This window comes from Nyctibius grandis, chromosome 12 (genome assembly GCF_013368605.1).
Source record: "Nyctibius grandis isolate bNycGra1 chromosome 12, bNycGra1.pri, whole genome shotgun sequence".
Lineage (NCBI taxonomy): Eukaryota > Metazoa > Chordata > Aves > Nyctibiiformes > Nyctibiidae > Nyctibius > Nyctibius grandis.
Genome location: NC_090669.1, coordinates 2,149,621 through 2,168,536, shown reverse-complemented (window position 1 = coordinate 2,168,536; position 18,916 = coordinate 2,149,621). Strand labels below are relative to the sequence as shown.

General features: G+C 52.0%; 1 protein-coding gene across 1 annotated transcript in view; it reads left to right on the top strand.

The window, feature by feature from the left end:
- ATP6V0D1 (ATPase H+ transporting V0 subunit d1) overlaps positions 1 to 17,968 on the top strand; it is a 35,811-nt gene extending 17,843 nt beyond the window's left edge. The window contains exons 3-8 of the mRNA XM_068411180.1: positions 7,336 to 7,514; positions 10,609 to 10,688; positions 14,497 to 14,574; positions 15,186 to 15,362; positions 16,128 to 16,205; positions 16,721 to 17,968. Of these exons, the coding sequence (XP_068267281.1) occupies positions 7,336 to 7,514; positions 10,609 to 10,688; positions 14,497 to 14,574; positions 15,186 to 15,362; positions 16,128 to 16,205; positions 16,721 to 16,882 (754 nt within the window). The 3' untranslated portion in view covers positions 16,883 to 17,968. The remainder of the gene's footprint in view (positions 1 to 7,335; positions 7,515 to 10,608; positions 10,689 to 14,496; positions 14,575 to 15,185; positions 15,363 to 16,127; positions 16,206 to 16,720) is intronic.
- Positions 17,969 to 18,916: the final 948 nt, after the last annotated feature.

Here is an 18,916-nt window from a genome sequence, read left to right as displayed (position 1 = left end):
GTTGGATGAACGTTCACTGAGCACTTCTGTCCCCATGTAACATGCTTCACTCCTGGCCTGAAACTGTTCTCAAGGTCTCCTGGTGCCGGACCTTAGCCGCTTTCATTTTCCTTTTACCTTTCCATCGATTTACCTCACCCAGTGCTCTAGGCTGGCGAGCTCAGCCCAGAGAAGGCCTGGAGGCCAAGGGCACTGCTTCTAGAGACTTCTTGAGGGCTTAGTCCCCTTTTCCTGATCCATTCGGTATGCTAGTTTGATGTCTAGCAAATACTTATGTAGAGCTTTGCGTAAATACTGCAAAATACTGTGATATTTAGAGGCCAAGCAAAATCTTGTGTCTGCCCTGCATGGTTTGCTGCATGTCAAGTGGGACGATGATTTTTCTTGTCGTCTGCTGGCAGCAGGTCTGTATGCACAGCAATGTGCTGCGTGTTATCTAAGCCCAGACCACACATTCACTGAGAATCAGGGAAGGGCGTTTAAGCCATTAAACTCGCTCAGCTTTCTTAGCTGTTTCAGGCAATTTTAGGGGCAATGTGAGTTTGCACAGTGTAGCCTTTAATCTTTTATATCCTTGGAATGTGGCTTTTTTAGTGCTTTACCTGTAAGGAAGGTAAGAAAACAGTATACACAAGTTTGGCTTTTGCAGCTGGTCTATGTGAGAGCAGCATGATTAGATGTTTCTGGTCAATATTTAAAATGTAATTAGTGCTGAAGTCGGCTCAGCACAGCGCAGAGTGCCAGGACTCAGCCTTGCATACCAGCCTAGCGTTTCTCAAGCTCTGAGGTCAATCTTTGAGGCATCAGGTTTGAGCAACCAGAGGCTCTTGCACGAGGCTGCAAGGCGTTCAGCACATTCCCTGGTGTTTCAAGGGGTTTGTACGCATCGAGAATGCAACATCGTATTCATAAAGCCTCAAAATTAAAAGTACTTCATCTAACTTTTTTCTCATTAGCCTTTAACGTAGCTAACGCTGTATGACTGCTTACGAGTAACCGGATGGTACCACTGGAAAACTGAGGTCAGTATCCCAAGAGACGTAGACTCACTAGAAGATGGTAAAAATCATGTGGAGATGTAGCTAAATATAGATTAATGCTGAGAACATTCCTGGATACTTGGATCTGAAAGGCTGCCACAGCCTCTGTAGTGCTGTGAAGTTATAACTCTTTGCTGTGAAATGGTCTCGTTGATCTAAGTTTAGCAGGGCACCCACTTACTGGCTGAGTGCCCTTGGTTTGTGGTGGCAACCATGAAATTCTCGGCTTTCTCTTTGGCAGGTTCACGACCCTACCACTTAGGTGTGGTTTTTCTTGGTGTGACTCTAGGGAAGACAGCGTGCAAAGATAGGAAGAGATCAGTGCACTTTGAGTGGAGACCATCACATGCTACGTCTACTCTTGCTGTTCCCTGGACTGCTTGAGCTTCAGCTGCAGACGAGGGGTAAAACTGCTCCTGGCCAGAGGCTGCTGGTCTGACTTGTTGTAGCCTCAGCTGAAAAACTGATTGAAGGATTTGACTCAGTTCATCCACTGTCTGTACTCGAACAAGCCTCAGTGCGGCACTGAGGTCTTCCTGATGTGCAACATCCTTCTCCTTTCCAGTTCAGGACAGCTGTACAGTTATTTATTAATGATCTTAAAACAACACTCCAGATACGAGCATCTTGGCTGTTGGCACTATTCTTAGTGTCAATGACTGCTCTTTTGTGCTTTGAAGTCTGTGCGTTGCTTTCCCCCATTACTACTTACGTTCGGAGCTTGAGAGAGGTGTGACATGTGCCTCTACCTACCAGGGCCTTTGCTCAGGTCTCGAACCCAGTGGGTACAGAGCTGGGTCTGTGTACTTACGCACAAACCCAGGGGAGCAACGGTACAACCAACCCAAAACTTTTTCCTTAGGTTACTTACCCCCGCCCCTCAATACATGAACTGGATGAGCTGCAAGAGGGAAGCACTAGATGCTAAAGTGACTATAGCTAAAACAACTTCCTCATCATTTAAAGCTCTCTCTAGAATTCGTGCCGAGTTCAGAGCACTGCTTTGATCCTGCTGGAGATTTCCCTTTTTCATCCCAAAATAAACACATGCTTCTATAGTAATCTGAGTGACTGCCCGACGCAATCGTATAGTGACTCGTGCCTCACTAGCATTAGTCTGCCTTAAAGTCTAATGCTGGTTTTGGAAAGCACTAAAGTTGCCTGAGCAATGCAATACCTTGACCCATCCTGGCAAAACCCCCGAGCCGCAGCCCAGTTCTTCCCTGCCACACACTTCTGCACCAGCCCGCTGTCTCTGCGGTCGCTGTTGACACGGAGGGCTGTCCTCCTGACCCCTTGCAGAGCAGCTGTTAAGCTACAGTTTGGCAAGGCTTTCAGAGGATCCCTGAGAAACTCGGGTCGTGCAATGTTCTGTCATTAGTCATGCTTTGTGACCGCTTGCAGTATTGTTTACGGTTTCTTTGGTATCCTGGAGCAGAAAGCAATAAAAAAGCCAACCTATCTGCTGTAGGATGATGATTCTTTACGATTAGATTAGATTAGTCAGTGGGGGAGGGAGAAGCCCTACCTGTCTTGGGGTCACTGCCTTGCAGGGCTATCTATGCCAGAGTGCCTTCAGGCCCAGCTGTAAATGCCCCGTGTGAGCTTTCATGTCTTTTATGTGCTCCGCTGCTAAACAGCCTTTCCCAATATTCAGCGGGCCATTGCAATCTTTCTTGCATGTCTTATTTATCAGTGGCTGTGCTTAAGTAACTCCGAAAAGAGGAAAACATACGTTGTCCAAGTACCTGTGCAAGGCTTTTGCACGTGTGCTTTCCTCCTCGATTCTGCTTGATAGCTCTCCGTGGAGGACTATCCCACAAGTTAGCTTCTGGGTCCTGCCTCTCCTTGAAGAGGACCTGCCTCTCCCGTTTGCTTGAAGAGGTCTCTGTGCCAGGCCAAGACCAACCTCCCCAAACCAGCAGTGAGAATGATGGCTCTGACCTGCTGCTGCTGGAAGGAACATTCACACCCCCCCCACACACACCCCTTTTGGCTTCTCCAGACATATCCTTGCCTGGCTTTGTTCTTGTTATGTGAGTGTTGCCCAGTGCATAATGTGCTGAACTGGGTGTTGCTGGAGGGGCGAAGATACTGGTCCCACTTGTCTCAGACTTCAGGAAGCCGTAAGCCGACGTCTCTCTCCGGCTGTGGATGATTTTTCTATGCTTGCTGACTCTTTCCTGTCCTTTAATGAGAAATTCTACTGCTCTGTGAGACGTTATTGACACTTCTTGGTATCGACTAAAAGGGTATTTCTGTGAAGGTGAATTTCTGGAATATACCACACCTCAGTTCAGTGGGTGACAGGAAGAGCGAGGCAGGGCGTAACTGCGCACGTGAAACCCTGCCTGAACATACGCTCTCTTTGGGCCCATCTCCCTGTGTGGGCAGACTGCAGGAGTGTAAAACACGTTCTTGCCCAAGAGAGTTTTGCTGTGGTCTTTGTGGAGGCGGGGTTGGGGACTCGAGATCAGGTGCCATTTACCACTTCGTTAGTAAATTAGCAGGTAAAGCCCTGCCACCCTGTGTCACTGCCTGTAGCTTATATAGAGCCTCCACGTTGTGCTTTCTCCTCTGAACTGCTGCGTGCTCCCAGTGAGCTAGTGCAGAGGCTCGTCCCCACCAAGGAGCTTGTTGGTCCTTCTGCCTGTCTCCAGTCTCCCACCAGCCCATCATACATCGTCATCTCTTTTCCATGCCAGGTGGGCTGCGGTGAGACTTTCTGGTGTTGCAAGTGACCAGCTACTCCTGTTTTCTGACGTGTCCCATAGTCTGCACTGAGAGCTAGTGAAGGTTAAAATGCTCTTGGAGGGGTCTGAGCATGCATTAGCCATGAAAGCTGCAACATCTGAAGCTAGTAAGAACCTAATAGAAGATGGGGAGGATGATGACAAAAGCCACTCCATTAAACAAGTAGTTGGAGGTTCCTAGGAGAACTGCTGCCACCGTAATAGATCTAATCCTTTGGGCCTGGGAGGAAATGCCAGCGTAGCCAGGACCTCTGCTGTGGTCTCCGTACAGCTGTGCTAATGGAGGCAGATGCGTTCTTGTTGGGACCTGGCACAGGAAAGCAAGTGTTGGCCCTTCCACAGATGGAGAGAGGCTTTTCCAGCTGCCCTGGCCCTAGGAGACTTGCCTCATGGTCATGATTGACTAAGCCATAACTGCTTTTACTGGGATGAGCAGGGACTGAATGTGAGTAAGTGTGGTGTGGGCTTGGAAATGGGAACTATCAGGAAGGATTAGGTGGCGGTGCTGGTGTCTTCTCAGCAGGCATGAGAAGACCTTTGTCCTGCTGCAGCTTTCTTGTTATTGTAAAGGTGTGAAATGCTGTCGCAGAGGAAATTTGAATGAGGAATCTCCCCTCTGCCTTGCACATGGTCATGAATCCTTCTCTGACAGCAAGATCTAAGTAGTCTCGGTGGGTAAAGTACTCTTTCAAAAAGTTGCTGCTGGGCCTCCTTAGAGGCCTTGGCATTTGATCTGTAGGCTGTGCATTTCCCCAGACTTCCCTGAAGGATGAGGAAACAAGCATGTTAAGGGGTGTAAATGAAAGGGGGAGAGCCATGCTTTGCGCTCTGGCAGTGGAAGCCAGCTGGATAGTCTTTTCTGGGACCATCAGTCTGAAAGTAGGAGCTGCTCGCATGGTCTGCTCTCCCCAAACCTGGCTGTGGCTTTCCTGCTGAGCAGGGATGGGTGTGCATGGATGAGCTCCGTGTGACTCCAGTAAGCCAGGAGCTAAGCTGCTCTGAAGGCCTGCGAACAGAAAGGGCTCTAGGCACTTTCCCCTCAGGTCCTCATGTATGGTTGACTTTGGCCAGCCTCCTTCAAGCTGCAAATATCTTGCAGAGAGCAAGATCTGTGGTAAGCTGGGAGCAGGACAGAGGTGTGTTAGCGTACCGTGCAATGACTAGATATCCTTGCTTGTTCCTTCACCATAGGCTGAGTTGAAGAAATGAATTTGGTCTGATCCTACGTCGTTGCCTTGCGTTGCGCTAAGCAAACTTGCGTGTTTGAGGGCAGATGGTGGAGCTGGGAAATGATCCGCTCTATCCTTGGTCTGGCACACCTCGTGGAGATGCATCTGTGTGAGGGTGCAGATGCTTGTATTTACCAGGAACCAGCTGCTTCCTGCAAGGGACTCCCCCTCAGTTCTCATAAACAGGCCCTTCTTGCCGTCCTGGAGATGGCAATAATCTCCATGGTGAGACTTGCACAAACAGAAGGGAGGATAATGACCTTGTGGATTAAAGGGCAAAAGGAGGTTTCCTAGTACATGAAGCTTGTGCTTATTGCCGTGGTTCTAGATTGAACGTCCCTGGAAAGGCAGGCTGCAAACACTGCAGAAGTAGTGGGGCCAGGAGGTGCGTTATCCAGCCCTGCGGTGTGGAGAGAAAAAGGCAGCACCTGTTTGAGGAACTAAGGTGTGGATTTGTTCATGGACGTGTCCTTTGAGCATATTTGAGAGGCAGTAAGCCCATCTAATAAAAACTACCGAAATCTGCCTCTAACTGGCTCTGCCTTTGATGTGGTTCAAAGGGGAACAGGGCTGCACTACGTCCTCCTTGTTAGCTCGGAAATATAAAGACCAGCAGCATCCCAGTGCCTGTCTGACAAACACGTGCAGAGCCTTGCCGTTCCTTGCCCTTGCCCCAGTCCCGGTGTGCTGGCCTTAAATTCCCTTCCTTCAGTACAGGTGGGGAGCCTGAACCTCAACAGAGCTCCAGACGTGCAGAGCTCCTTCTGCCATTCTGGTTCAGGCCTGATCTTGTTTGGTTTGGAGCAGCTCCTGCCAAGGAGCTTCTTCATGTCTATTCCATCATCTCACTTTTTAGAGTTAGAGCTCTAAAATCCCAAGTATCCTGCTCTTCCAGCATCTGTGCCCCTTTCCTGTGCTGCTGAGGGACATTTGCAAAGGCATCTTCTGCTGACTGGAAAAAAACCCTCATCTCGCTTGGTGTTTTTCAGGTCCTCAGCTTGGTTGGCTTGGGGCTCAGCTGGTGGTGAAGGTGCCTAGAGCACCACTCCTGTTCTTGCTGGGGAGACTTTTTCTCTCAGCTCCTTGTATTTACATGATGCCTTGATCCCTTGCTTGGACCTTCTACTTGGAGAAGGACACCAGCCTTTCTTGTATTCCCAGTCTTCAGGCCAGCTGTGTCTCCCTTCTCTGGATGAACTGGGAGATCTGGGAGGTGATCTTTGCCTTCTACTTGGCACTGGTAGAGGCCTCACCTGGAGGGCTGTGCCCAGTTCTGGGCTCCTCAGTGCAAGAGAAACATGGACATACTGGAGAGAAAGGCCACAGAGGGCTTGTGTTGGTGGAACTTGTGCTGAGTGCTGTGGTGGAACTTGTCATGAATGTCCCATGACTGCTGTGCCAAAGACTGAATCTGCCAACCCTCTATAACGTGAAGAGGGAACTTGGTTAGGGACATCATCATATGGGCTAATGCAAAAAAGCACGTAGCTGTTGATGGCAGAGGTGTGAAAAAGCCACTGTGTATTTTTGTGAGGGTGTGAAAGAAGGTTGTGCCAAGGCCTCCGGCCCTGTTTTATTTGGAAGGGAGTGGGGCTGCCGAAACACAACCCTTTCTCCATGGTCTTGGCAAGATGGAGCAGTGCTGCTGGTGATGGAGCTGAGCTCAAGTCAGGCTATCTGCAGGTTCTCCTTTGCTGGTGTCCTACCACTCACGCTTTTGCACGTGCTCTCTGCAGAGCGTGGCAGTGCAAGGAGAGAAGTGGAAATGCTGGAAGGAGAAATGTTCCCGGCTACCTTGTGGGAGGGTGTGGGGAAGCTGGAGCCAGGCTCTTCTTGAAGGTGTGTGGGGTTTGGATGAGAGACTGATGAGCTTTTAGGAAAAGACTTTTCATTGTGAGTGTGGTCAGACACTGAAGCAGAACCCCAGGGAGGTTGTGAGATAATACATCCTTGCAAATAATCCAGAGTTCAGCTGGACAAAGCCCTGAGCAGCTGGAGCTGGCCGTGCTTGGAGCAGGACATTGGGCCGGAGACCTCCAGAAGTCCCTTCCAATCTAATACTCTTCAGTGGTAGGTAGGAGATGCCTAGATGGTGTGGTTCAGCTGTAGCATAAATCACACCTGGGACTATGCTTGACTCCCGTTTCCTAGGGTGGCGTGATAAGGAGACATTAAGGAGACCCCTTACTAGTTCTTCATGGGAAGATCTTTCTGGAGCTACTCACAGGGACTGAAGCTGTGTGCCTGTCCGATGCAGGGTGCTGGTTTTTATGTTATTTGTATTGTGACAGGCTTCCTCTTGCATTTCTCAAGGTACAGCTACATGATTGACAACGTCATTCTCCTCATCACCGGGACTCTGCACCAGCGTTCGATCTCTGAACTGGTGCCGAAGTGCCATCCTCTGGGAAGTTTCGAGCAGATGGAAGCTGTGAACATTGCTCAGACGCCTGCAGAGCTCTACAATGCAATCCTGGTGGACACTCCCCTGGGTGAGTGGAGCCTTTCAAAATACCTCTCAGCTGTGGGTAGAGCAGATGTCCCTTTCTCCCCCAGTCTAACTAGGTCCAATGAAGTCCAAGTTGTGCTTCAGGAAGACAAAGTGATGGGTAACACACAGAACTGGCTGTACTGCCTGCGGTGGCTGGGCTTGAGTTCAGGTTTGTGCCTGTCCTATGGCAGTTTTTCCTCTGGAGGACCAGCTAGCGCTCTGTACGCTTCAACAAACGTCTGAACCAGCACGTTGGTAGTGGAGATTGCTGGGGAATTTGGTTTGTGTGAGCCAGGCCTTGAGCTGTTATGGCAGTAATTAGATCTGATCTGCTAGATATGTCCATTTACCAGCTCTTCTGGGAATCATCATGTGCAATTAGGAAGGAAGGAGAAAGTTTGAGAGGTCTTAGGCAGTGTGACCTTTTTAATAATTGTCATGGGACATGTGGCACACGTGCTTCCTTAGTGAAGGGCTAAGGTACCCCAAGGGCTATCAGGTTTTCTGCTGGAATGGGTCACTGAATTTCTAGCACGTTGAGTTGGACCATTGGGCAATTTCTTGTAGGTGGTTTTTGTAGATAATTATAGAGATCTGCACATGCCCGGTCTTGTTCTGAGACTGATAAAATTAGCTCTAGATGAGGGAAAGCTCTTTACATACCAAAAAACCCCAATGAGCAACAGCAAAAAAAAAAATCTCCAAAAGCCTTTTTTAAACTCATTGTGTAGCGGGATCCTGCACTGAGGTGTAATGTCTCAGAGCTACAAGCCTTGTCCAGGAGGTGCATGACACTAAAACCAAGTGTCTTATGAACAGCTAGTCAGAGAGAGATAATCTTTAAAGATAAAAGGTGTAGGAAGTGGTTCTGGAGAAAGTATGGAAGTCTTTTTGTGGTAGTAGGAGAGGTAGTCACAGGAGAGTTTCTAGATTAGCATCTGCAGGCAAAAAAAGTAATGAGGTACGCCTGAGTCAGTGAGTAATCATTCTTTTGGGGTTGCTAGAAAGAACAAAACACTTTCTATCAGTCATCATATTGTCTTTGATAGAAATAGTTGTTTTTGGAACTGAAAGTGCTTTTGCTCTGTGTAATAACGGGGCAAGTGAAGCAGTTGTCATGGAAAAATGATTTGTCAGATAGAGCCCAGCAAAGGAGGGAAAACGTGTCTCGAGATCTGAGTTGCAAGGGTAGGGCAGCAACGCAGCAGGAGAGCTGAGGCTCCGCATGCAGCTGAGGGGAGCCTGCTGTAGGGGTGACGTGTGGGAAGAGAATCCTCCTCAGGAGTAAGAGGGAACCTCCCCGTTTTGGGAATAAGATAGAACCAAATATTTCAACGATACTAGTTCTCAGAGACCTTCAGACTTCCAGCTGTGTATGGAGTGAAAATGCCCCCTTACGCTGGCGAGGTGGTTCTGGAGAACGCCGCTGGCAGCTGAGGGTCTTTGCCTCTTGCATTCATGCACTTGTACATGAGGGAGATTTGTCTGCTCCTGCCCTGGCTAGGCTGAGATCTTCAGACCTTTGCCCTGGCTGTGCTCTTGAGGCTGTGTACCATCTCGTGTGGCATTTCTTCAGCAGGAGGACATGGGGAGTAGCTGTGTTGCCTAAACAAGCAGGCATGCAGGCTCCAGTTGTTTAACTTGCACTCTTTCCAGTGACCACATGCAAAGAAACAGCAGCTCTATCTCCTAAAAGTACTTGAGTAGCTACGTGGCTTGGTAGGAATGCCTAACCCCAAATGGCTCTCATAGGTTAGCAGGGCAAAATAAGACTTGCTGTTAGCTTAATTTGGGATATTGGAGGGCCAAGACCTGAAATAGCTGTGTTCTCATTCCTCTGCTACTCTGAAGTAGCCACTGCTCAGCTATCTGGGCTAGCCAGCGAGTCCTGCAGGGAAAACCAGTCCTGGCACACTCTGTTTTCACTTTTGCCAGCCGTAGGGAGCAGCGCTCCTCCAGCTACGTGGCATTGGGCTCTGATGCTGTTGCAAAGAAACCTCTGGGGGGGTTAACCCCTGTTTGGGACTCTCTGGACCCACCATGCCACTGCTGGCCACGCCAGGGAGCTTGTGCTATAAAATTTGTGCACGCCAGAGGTGTGAGCCTGCATCGTACCTGGTTTGTCGCACAAAGCAGAGCACCAGCGGTTCTCAGCATGAGGGCAGTGGCCTTTCCCCACAGCTGGACTGCGTAAGCTGAGAAAGATCGTATTTCTCTTTGTAGCAAATTCAGCAAAATGGGTTGCTGAGCGAGGGTTGAAGAAGTCATAAAGGTCCTGTCAGTGGGTTTTATTGTGCTCTTGCTAACGAGTGAGTGGTACAACAGCCTTACGTTACTCTGGACGTACAAGACTCATCTTTATCTGTAGCTTGCAGTACCCTGTGTTAGGTCCAAAATCTGTGTTCTTTCGGTGGCAACAACTTCTCAGACTCCCTCCCAGAGATGCTCTGGCAAAGTACGCAAGGCCGAGCGTCCTACCAAAATGTTGTTCATCCTGTCTCCTGTTGCTTACCTCCAGCTGGAGAAATAAAAGGCCTCGGAAGAGGTGGAAAATGGGACTGAGAGACCTGACCAGGGGAAACAGCTCCTGACTCCAACCGTGGAGTATCACGGGCTGGAGGAGCTGTAGCATCCGCACGCTCTTTAATCCAACTAAGAGATTGGAGGATGAGGGAGAAACACAGCACCAGCTTCCTCAGGACTCGCTAGGTGCTGTCTCGCAGATGCTTAATTGCTGCTGCCGTGCGGTAGGAGGCAATTCGGAAGCTGTCTTGTCACCTCTGAGTGCCTGCATCTGGGAACAGTTAGGGTTTGCTTATTTTTAAATACAGGGTGCTCTGGCACTGATGCTGAGGGCTAGAGCTGAGGATAGGCTGGTGTGAGAGCCCCAAAAATTACCATGGCCTGGAGAACCATGGTGGAGCCTGAGGTTTTGAGTCATGGCAATTTGGTGGCTGCTGAAGATAAGGGCCAGGCCTAGGAGGGACAAACTCAACATAGGGTGTGCTCCTGCCTGGTATTGTTGAGGACTCTGGAAAGTGCTGGGCATGGGTCTGGTTAGGGCAATGCTAACTCTGTCTGTGGCTCTGTTTCAGCTGCTTTCTTCCAAGACTGCATATCTGAACAGGACCTGGATGAAATGAACATTGAAATCATTCGAAACACACTGTATAAGGTAAGTGAGTCTCTGGGGAGGGAAAGAGACGTGAACTTCCCTATTTATTCCTAGCATGACTACAGCTCTGTCTTGGGTCAGGAGCTCCAACCTAGGCTGGCTTTCTTCAGCCAAAGGGGAGAGGGTATTTTCCTCTTAGAGCAGACTGTAGAAATAAATTTGCTTTCTCTATATTTTCTTCCCTGGAGTGGTGATAGAGTGAACGTGACCAAGAACTAGTTGCATCTCCTGGAGAGTAAAGATAGTGCTCTTGGAGGGGCCTGACATCCAGTCACCCAGCTCTGCAGAGCCAGGGCACCACAGCTAGGCAGAGTGACTTGTTTTTGGAGCTGTCAGACTGTCAAGAGTCTGTGCAAGAGATTTTTTTAGAGGTCCTGCCTTTGAATAAATTTCCTCAGGCCTCAGACAGGCAGAAGGCTGCTGCTTAACCACACGAGTTTAGATGTGTGGTTAACTGCATTCAAAGGGCTAAAGTGGCTTGATCTTAAACTTGGCTGAAGGACTTCCATGGGCTTGGCTCTCTGTCTTGAGCTCTTTCAGAAGAGCCTCCAACAGGCAGCTCAAGCCTTCGGTGGCTGTGGTTGGGGTTAGATGCTCTTGGTAGAGCAGTGTAAAAGGTGCAGCCGGGGTGGAGGAGTCCTGCAGGCACAGGGATGTGGAGGGGCTAAGGACCTCCTTGTCCTGAGCCTGCACAGGGAGTTGTTGTCTGCTCTGCAGGTCCTGTCTGGTTTTAGCTGGCGCTATCAAAGCACGTGTTTATGTGCAGGCTGTGGCTATCGCTCCATCTCCACTCTCTGGATTAAGGGTGGGATGCAGATCGTATCTGCCAACCTTGTTTTGGCTGGTCACAGCCAGCCTGCAGTCAGTGTGACCTCTGCTTCCCAAGGAAGCCGTGGCCCGTTCGGAGAGGCAGAGAACAGGTCAGGCGTGAAGGGAAGAAGGCAAAGGGAGGGGAGAAGGAGCTGCGTGTTGGCAGTCATGCCCAGCTGCCTGTGGCCTCTGGCATGTACTGGCCTTTGGCTGTAAGGGGGGGGGGATGCCTGTACACATAAATACCTGCTCCCTTGCAGGTTGCGATGAGGCAGGAGGGGGAAAGCAGGGAGCAGAGTGAGCGCAGGGCGAACAGGTTGGGGGGGGTGGTGGTGTCTCCTTGAGTCCCAGCTGCCACATCCTTTCCCATCTCCTGTTTGAGGCCTGATACTTCTTTGCATTCTGCTCTTCCTACCCCCAAATTGAAGCATAGATGCCTGGTATCCCTTGGCATGTGCTGGGACTGGTTCTTGGTAAAGAGCAGCCCCCAGGGCACAGAGGGGCACTGTCAGTAACAACTCATGGTGACACAAGGGTGAGAGAGGTAACTGCTGCTTACAGACTCTCACTTGAAGCCACTTCTCTCCCCAAGGACTGGAAAATGTATAATACAATGCAAATGGTCTTCCTGGGCAAATGAGGGAAACAAAACCAGGTCTGAAACCTGCGCAGAGCTGCTCTGAGGAACAGAGCAGATGGGTGCCTGGGGTGGATGCCTGTGTTCAGGAGCAGCTGGCATGGGCAGGCAAGTGCTGCCTCCCAGACCTACGGGAGGGTTTTTGAAGGAATCTGCGAGCATGTAGACAGAAGGTTTGAGCAGGATTCATAGGAGGAAGGCAATTACAAAGGTTTCTTGTTAGCAATGACAAGTGAGAAGGTTCTCGAATGGAAATATGGCTAAGATGGGGAGCAGAGGTTAAAAGCAAGAGGTCAGCTGTTAGCGTAGAGGGCGGTCAGCAGTGGAGTCCCGCAGCAGAGGCACGCTGGCATTGTTGTCTTCAGTGCCTACTCCCATTTTTCCACATCTTTAATGGATATATTGAAGTGAGGCTGGCTGACTGTTGGCCTTTGCTGGTGACCTTCTTGTAGGAACCAGCTGAAGGAGCTTTGTGACTGGACAGTAAAATATAGCAGGAAAATCAATGTGGATAAATGTAGTGATGTATGGAAGAGGCAAGGAGGTAATCCTAACCCTGCTTGTGCGGTGAGGGTCTCCTTGTTCCTTTCTACCACTGAATGAGATCTTGGGTTATGATTGACCTAAGCAAGTGTCTCTCTACAAGGCAATTTGTTCCTAACAGTAAAAGAGTAGAGAACTCCACAAATATCACTGTGCTGCTGCGTACATCTGTAGGGCGTTTGTCCTGAACGCTCTCATTCCTCTCCTCTCTGAGTATGAACAGCCGAGCAGAGAAGTTGCTAAGGAGGACACGTTTAAAGGTTTGGGTACAATCACTTCTGTATGGGAAACTACAAAAGCAGCTGGAATTCCTCAGCTGGACAGGGAGTGAATCAGAGCTGTGGTGGTAACCGCAGATAGTGTTGGAAAAGTCACCGTGGATGGACGGGCCGCAGAGCTCCCTTCAGGCTGGAGGTGACAGACAAATGAGGCTAGCAGGAGGCAGAGGGTGAATGAGTGGGTTCGTGGGTGTCAAAGTCTATTAAGGATTATTAAATGCAAAGAGACTGCAGTTTCTGGGATGAGGGTTTGGGGACACTGGAGAGTTCCTGTAAATTGCTGTTGTCTGCAGAGACGTCCATAGAGGAGGGTACCCAGTGCAGCTGTTTTCCAGTCTGTGTTTCCATGGTGTCTGTGATACCAGCTTCTCATTCAGTGCTGGATATTTGGGTTCCCCTATTTTTGCTTCTAAAGCCTTAAGTGTGTGCGTGAACCCTGAGAAGGGCAGAGGTGACTGAACCTCTTACCCAGGTTCCCTTTTCGGTCAGCCTCAAGCAAGGTGTGTTACCCGTGTCCTTGTTCCTGTGGTAACGCTGCAGACCCATGCTCTGTGCTCTCCTCCACTTGAGCAGTGGCAAGTGCTGGAGACGCTGTTTCTTTGATGTGTGATGCTCACCCAGCAGCATCCTCGTGCGCTGTGTGGTAACAGATATTTACAGAACACACTAATCCAGGTGCTTTCCTAGTGCAGAGGGTGTCCAACACGAGCATTCTCGGTCCATCTTCAGTCCCGGAGTTGCTGTGACAAAGCAGAGATTTGTGATGTCTCAGCATCATTTTAGTTCATCCCTTTTAAGTGATTCTGGTTGCAGCTCTCTGTTCAGGGAGATATTTTATCATGTGATGGCTTCTTCTGAGAAAGTTTTTGCTGAACAGCGCTTTTAGCCGTGCACTGCCTTCACGGGCTCCCCCTGGGAGACACAGTCATCTTCCAGCTGGATTACGGTACATCTCCACAAAGGATTACGTTTCCTGGAGGCAGCGGAGCTGTGCCTGGCCTTTTATGTTTTCTGCAGTGCTCCAGTTGGGAGGGAGACCAAGCGGCTGCAGTGTGAAAGGAGAATTACAGAGAGTGGCTGGTTTCCTTCACAGATGTCCTGTCTCATCTCTTGACTCCGCTTACACAGCGGTACTTTCTGAGCGTGGGTCTTGCAGTTAGAGTTGTGTGGCTTGGCATGGTTGTGGAGGCCAGAGCGGGGTCAGGAAACCATGTGAGCCTTGAGTGAATGCTTTGGAGTTAGACGACTCAAAGGAGCAAACCAGGCTTTAACCATGCTGCCTGGGGATCTTGCCTGCAGTAACCTCATGCAGTCACTTGAACAAACCCAACCACAACCCTTCATGTCTCCAGCTCCTGGGGGAAGCACTGACGCTCGTGTGGGCTTGGCATGCAAGTTCACACGGGGTGAGAGTGCCCGTGCTGTGTTACAAAGCGACTGGGAGCGTCCCTGCTTGCTGTTTGTCCCCTACTAAATGGCCCTGTGGGGCAGGAGATGAAGCTGTGTAGAACAGTGCTCATCTGCCCTCTTTCTCTTCCAGGCTTACCTGGAATCCTTCTACAAGTTCTGCAAGGTGCTGGGAGGTACCACGGCAGATGCCATGTGCCCCATCCTGGAGGTAGGTCTGGAAACCCCTCTAGCTGGACGGTATTGCTGTGTGCTCAGGGCCAGCTCTCCTGCCAGCGTTAAGGATGCTGAAGATATTCCTCAGCATCCACATGCACACCCTGCCTGCTCACTGGGAGACCTAGGAAAACACTGCCTGCATGCGACTTTGGACAGGTTTGGTTCCCCAGTCCTGATCTTGCCAGGTGCTGACACATCTGTTGCCTTCGTGGCAACATCTTCATCCTCTCACATGGATGATGAGCAGGAGAACAACGAGAGCTGTTCAGGGCACGGCCCGCCTCCATGCCAAGGCTAGCTGTGGGATGTGCAGGGCTCGGGGGCAGTAGGTGAGAGAGACTGCTTGACCTGGCTCTGCTCAGTGATTTGGCTTGTGCCTGGGGTGGGGATTCCCTCACCTGACTGCTCCCCAGGCATCAGCTACTGGGCATACTGGGAGCCTGCACGTGTGGCCTGCCCCGGCTGGGCACTGGATAGCTGTATGCGTCCCAGGCAGGTTCCTTATGCTGCCCTCCAATGTGGCTCTTGTTCAGAGCAGCGTTGGTGTCTGCTGGCCTCTGGCAAAGGTGCTGCATCCCAAGGTGAACCGCTCTTCTCCCACAGTTTGAAGCTGACCGGAGGGCCTTCATTATCACCATTAACTCATTTGGTACCGAGTTGTCCAAGGAGGACCGAGCAAAGCTGTTCCCCCACTGTGGCAAGCTCTACCCTGAAGGCTTGGCTCAGCTGGCCAGAGCAGATGACTACGAACAAGTCAAAAACGTTGCTGACTACTACCCTGTGAGTGCTTTGTGGCGAGGGCTGTGGGGACTGGTGCAAGGACCTGCTCTGGATCAGAGTTCAGGGATCAGGGGAACCTGTGGATTGAGAGCCTGGCGTGGGGCCCTGTTTGCTGCTGCTGCTGTTGGCCCTGTGCTCTTGCAGCAATGACAGTCTCTCTTTGGCTGGTTGGGGGGTGGAACCTGTCTTCAGTGAGAAGTGATGTGCCACAGCTCCAGCCCCAGTGGGTCACTGAGCTCTGGTTCGGTCGCAGGCGAGACTGTGACCTGGGAGGAGACGCTTGGATGTGTCTGGGTTCCTTAAGCTGCTCTCGTGCATGACTGGGGGCCTGTTTGGAGTCAGAGAGCTCAGTGTCCCCTTGCTGAGGCAGCTGGGGCGTGTGCTGCTGTTCGTGGGCACGGGCGCCTGGCCCAGACACTCACGTCTGTACGTGGAGGGGTCTGTACCTGGGGTGTCCTCCCTGCAGACTCAGAGTGACAATACGGCTTTGAGAACGGCACGTTTCAGAGAAGGGGCAGGATCTCTGGCTGGACAAGTTCATAGATGAAATAAAGGCTTTCCCTGCCCTTCTGGGGACCGCCTGCAGCTGGGTGTGCACAGCGCAGCCTCGGCAGCATCCCCTTGCCAACGCAGGGCAGACTCTTGGCTTCTGTGTCCTCTGCTGACCTGGCACGCTGGCTGGGGTGTCTGTTTGATGTACGGGGCCCAGAAACCCTGTCAAGCTTGGGGAGCTTTGGGTATATCCTTTGTAACATCTTCTTGCAGGAGTACAAGCTGCTGTTTGAAGGGGCTGGCAGCAACCCTGGAGACAAGACCCTTGAAGACAGGTTCTTTGAGCACGAGGTGAGTGAGCCCTGAGACACGTACCTACGTGTGCTGCTTGCAAAGCTCAGGGTAGCAGCAAGTGTGTCTGCTGCCCTGTCAGCAGGGCTGTGGATGGATGGATTTGGGGGAGAGGAAAAGGATGCTAGCCCTCTGCTCTGGTGAGGAAACGGGGGCCCAGCGTGGTGCTCAGTCCATGTTCTCACCCAGAGAGATTAGAGCAGTGTAGGAGGCAAGTTTGGGGCTGCTGGTGGATATTGGGTCCATCGATGGCAAACCCAGAGTGTGATTATGTGGGAAAGGAGGATTTTCACAGTACATGAGGGTGTAAATATTTCCCCCTCCACATGTCAGAGCCTGTCCTGAGCCATGTGCTGTTGGTTAGAGCTTCCCTGAGGACCTAGAGAGGAGCAGAGCAGGATACCTGAGCCTGCTGGAGAAGTCCTGGGACCTCCCAGGCTGCTACACGCTTGCCTTGACCACCTCCTCCCATCTGAGGTGGACAAGTGACGTGTCCTCCTCTGGCCTTTCCCCAGGTGAAGCTGAACAAGCTGGCCTTCCTCAACCAGTTCCACTTCGGAGTCTTCTACGCCTTCGTGAAGCTGAAGGAGCAGGAGTGCCGCAACATTGTGTGGATCGCGGAGTGCATCGCCCAGCGGCACAGGACCAAGATCGACAACTACATTCCCATCTTCTAAGCCTGCTCTGCTCCTGCCCGGCCCTCCTGCCTCTGGAATCGGGAGGGGGACCCCTGCCTAACTCCCTGAGTTACCCCTTGCCCAGACTCCAGGGATGTCCCGTCTGTGGAACTGGCTCAGATGAGGAGAACTGTACAGTTGCTAGTTAACTCACACTGCAGCTTGTGAATAATTTGTGTGTGCCGTGAGGGGTCCGGAGGGACCAGTGGCACAGGCTTGGCCCTGTGTGGCAGGAGGGACACCTCCTGTTGTGTATCTCATAGTCCCCGTGTTACTGTACTCATCTGCTGTGTGCGCTTACGCTCGGAGAGCAAGTACCAGCCGGGGGGGTGGCTGCCTCCGAGGGGTTCCCAGCACCGCAGAGGAGCACAGCGGGTCTGCCGTGGTGGGGGCCTCTCTGGTGGTGCTCTGAACGCCTCCTACTCGCTGTTCTTCCCGTGAGGTGTAGTATGTGTGTGATTCGGAGCGTAGCCCATGCTGCTGTGTGCAATCCCTGCGTCCCTCTGTAGCTAACCCTGACCTGGGAGAGATGGAGCAGCCCTGGCCAGGACAGGGGCGGAGCTGGGACAGACCCACTGTCACAACCATGCAGGAGTCAAGGCTCCTTTTGGCTCTGCGGATGGTGCTGGACCCCTGCACCGCCCTGGGGCACACATCCAGGCTGGCACAGCCTCCTCCACAGGGCGTCTGGGCTGGCACTGCCATGGAGCCGGATGGGGACAACCCTGGGGTCTGGCTCCACTTGGTCGCCCTGATGAGTGCTGAGGAGGGCTGGGGGCAGAGATGTCCCACGCCCTGTCCAGGTCCTGCCCCTCTGTGGTTATGGGGTGGGAGCCAAGCCCTGGGCACGGCGTGGCAGCCCTGCTCCTTGCTCCTCTGTGTCCAGGCTGGCTCCTGCTTGCACTGGAGGGCTGGGAGATGCCCCGGGGTGGTGTAACAGTGGAGAAGCCTTGACGTGCTCGGTGCTGCTGCTGGGAGGGATTGATGGACAGCGGCTCCATCCCAGCTTGTGTTGTGGTCACCTCTGCAGTGTTTGTTATCCCGTGCTCCCGTCCTCTCTACACCAATAAATATCTACCTACTGCACTCTGCTCTCCCTGCTTACTTGGGTGCTTGTTCCCACAGGCTGGAGCACAAGTGTGATGGGGAGCGGCTGAGGGACCTGGTGGGGGTTTAGCCTGGAGAAAAGGAGGCTGAGGGGAGACCTTCTCCCTCTCTACAACTGCCTGAAAGGAGGGTGTAGCGAGGGGGGGTCGGTCTCTCCTCCCAGGTAACAAGTGATGGGACGAGAGGAAACGGCCTCAAGTTGTGCCAGGGGAGGTTTAGGTTGGAGATCAGGGACAATTTCTTCATGGAAAGGGTTGTCAAGCACTGGCGCAGGCTGCCCAGGGCAGTGGTGGAGTCCCCATCCCTGGGGGGATTTAAAAGCCGTGTAGATGTGGTGCTGAGGGACATGGGTTAGTGGTGGCCTTGGCAGTGCTGGGTTAATGGTTGGACTCGGTCTTAAAGGTCCTTTCCAACCAAAACGGTTCTGTGATCCCCAAGAGGAGCATGTGTCAGCCACAGGGCCTCGTACCCGGGGATTTGATACTGGTGGTGGTGGAGCTCGGTGTGGCTCCACAGGCAAGGGGCTCGTGCTGTCTGTGGGGCTCTTTGGGCCCCAAGCTGTGTGTGATGCCTGGTCTGCGGGTGCAGCTGGGTGCTGAGCTGGTGGGTGCCTGGGAGATGTAGCCCTCCCTGCTCCTGCAGCCGTAGGGAGCGAGCCACGCGGCCAGGGAGCTGCGAGCCACGTCCCCTGGCTTTGCTAAGCTTGTCCCCCTGCGCCTGGGCTTCCTGCGTGGGGCTGTCCCTGTGTGGCACTGGGCCCGGCAGGGCCACGGAGTGAGGGCAAAGCAAAAGGAAGCCTTTGGGGTGGGGAGGAGTGGGGAGCGGGTGCCAGCTCTTCCTGGCAGGCTGACTGCTGTGGTGGGGCAAGGCTCCTGCCACGGTGCTCGGTGCGGTGCCAGCTGGGACCCAGCTCGGCTCTGCCCGCAG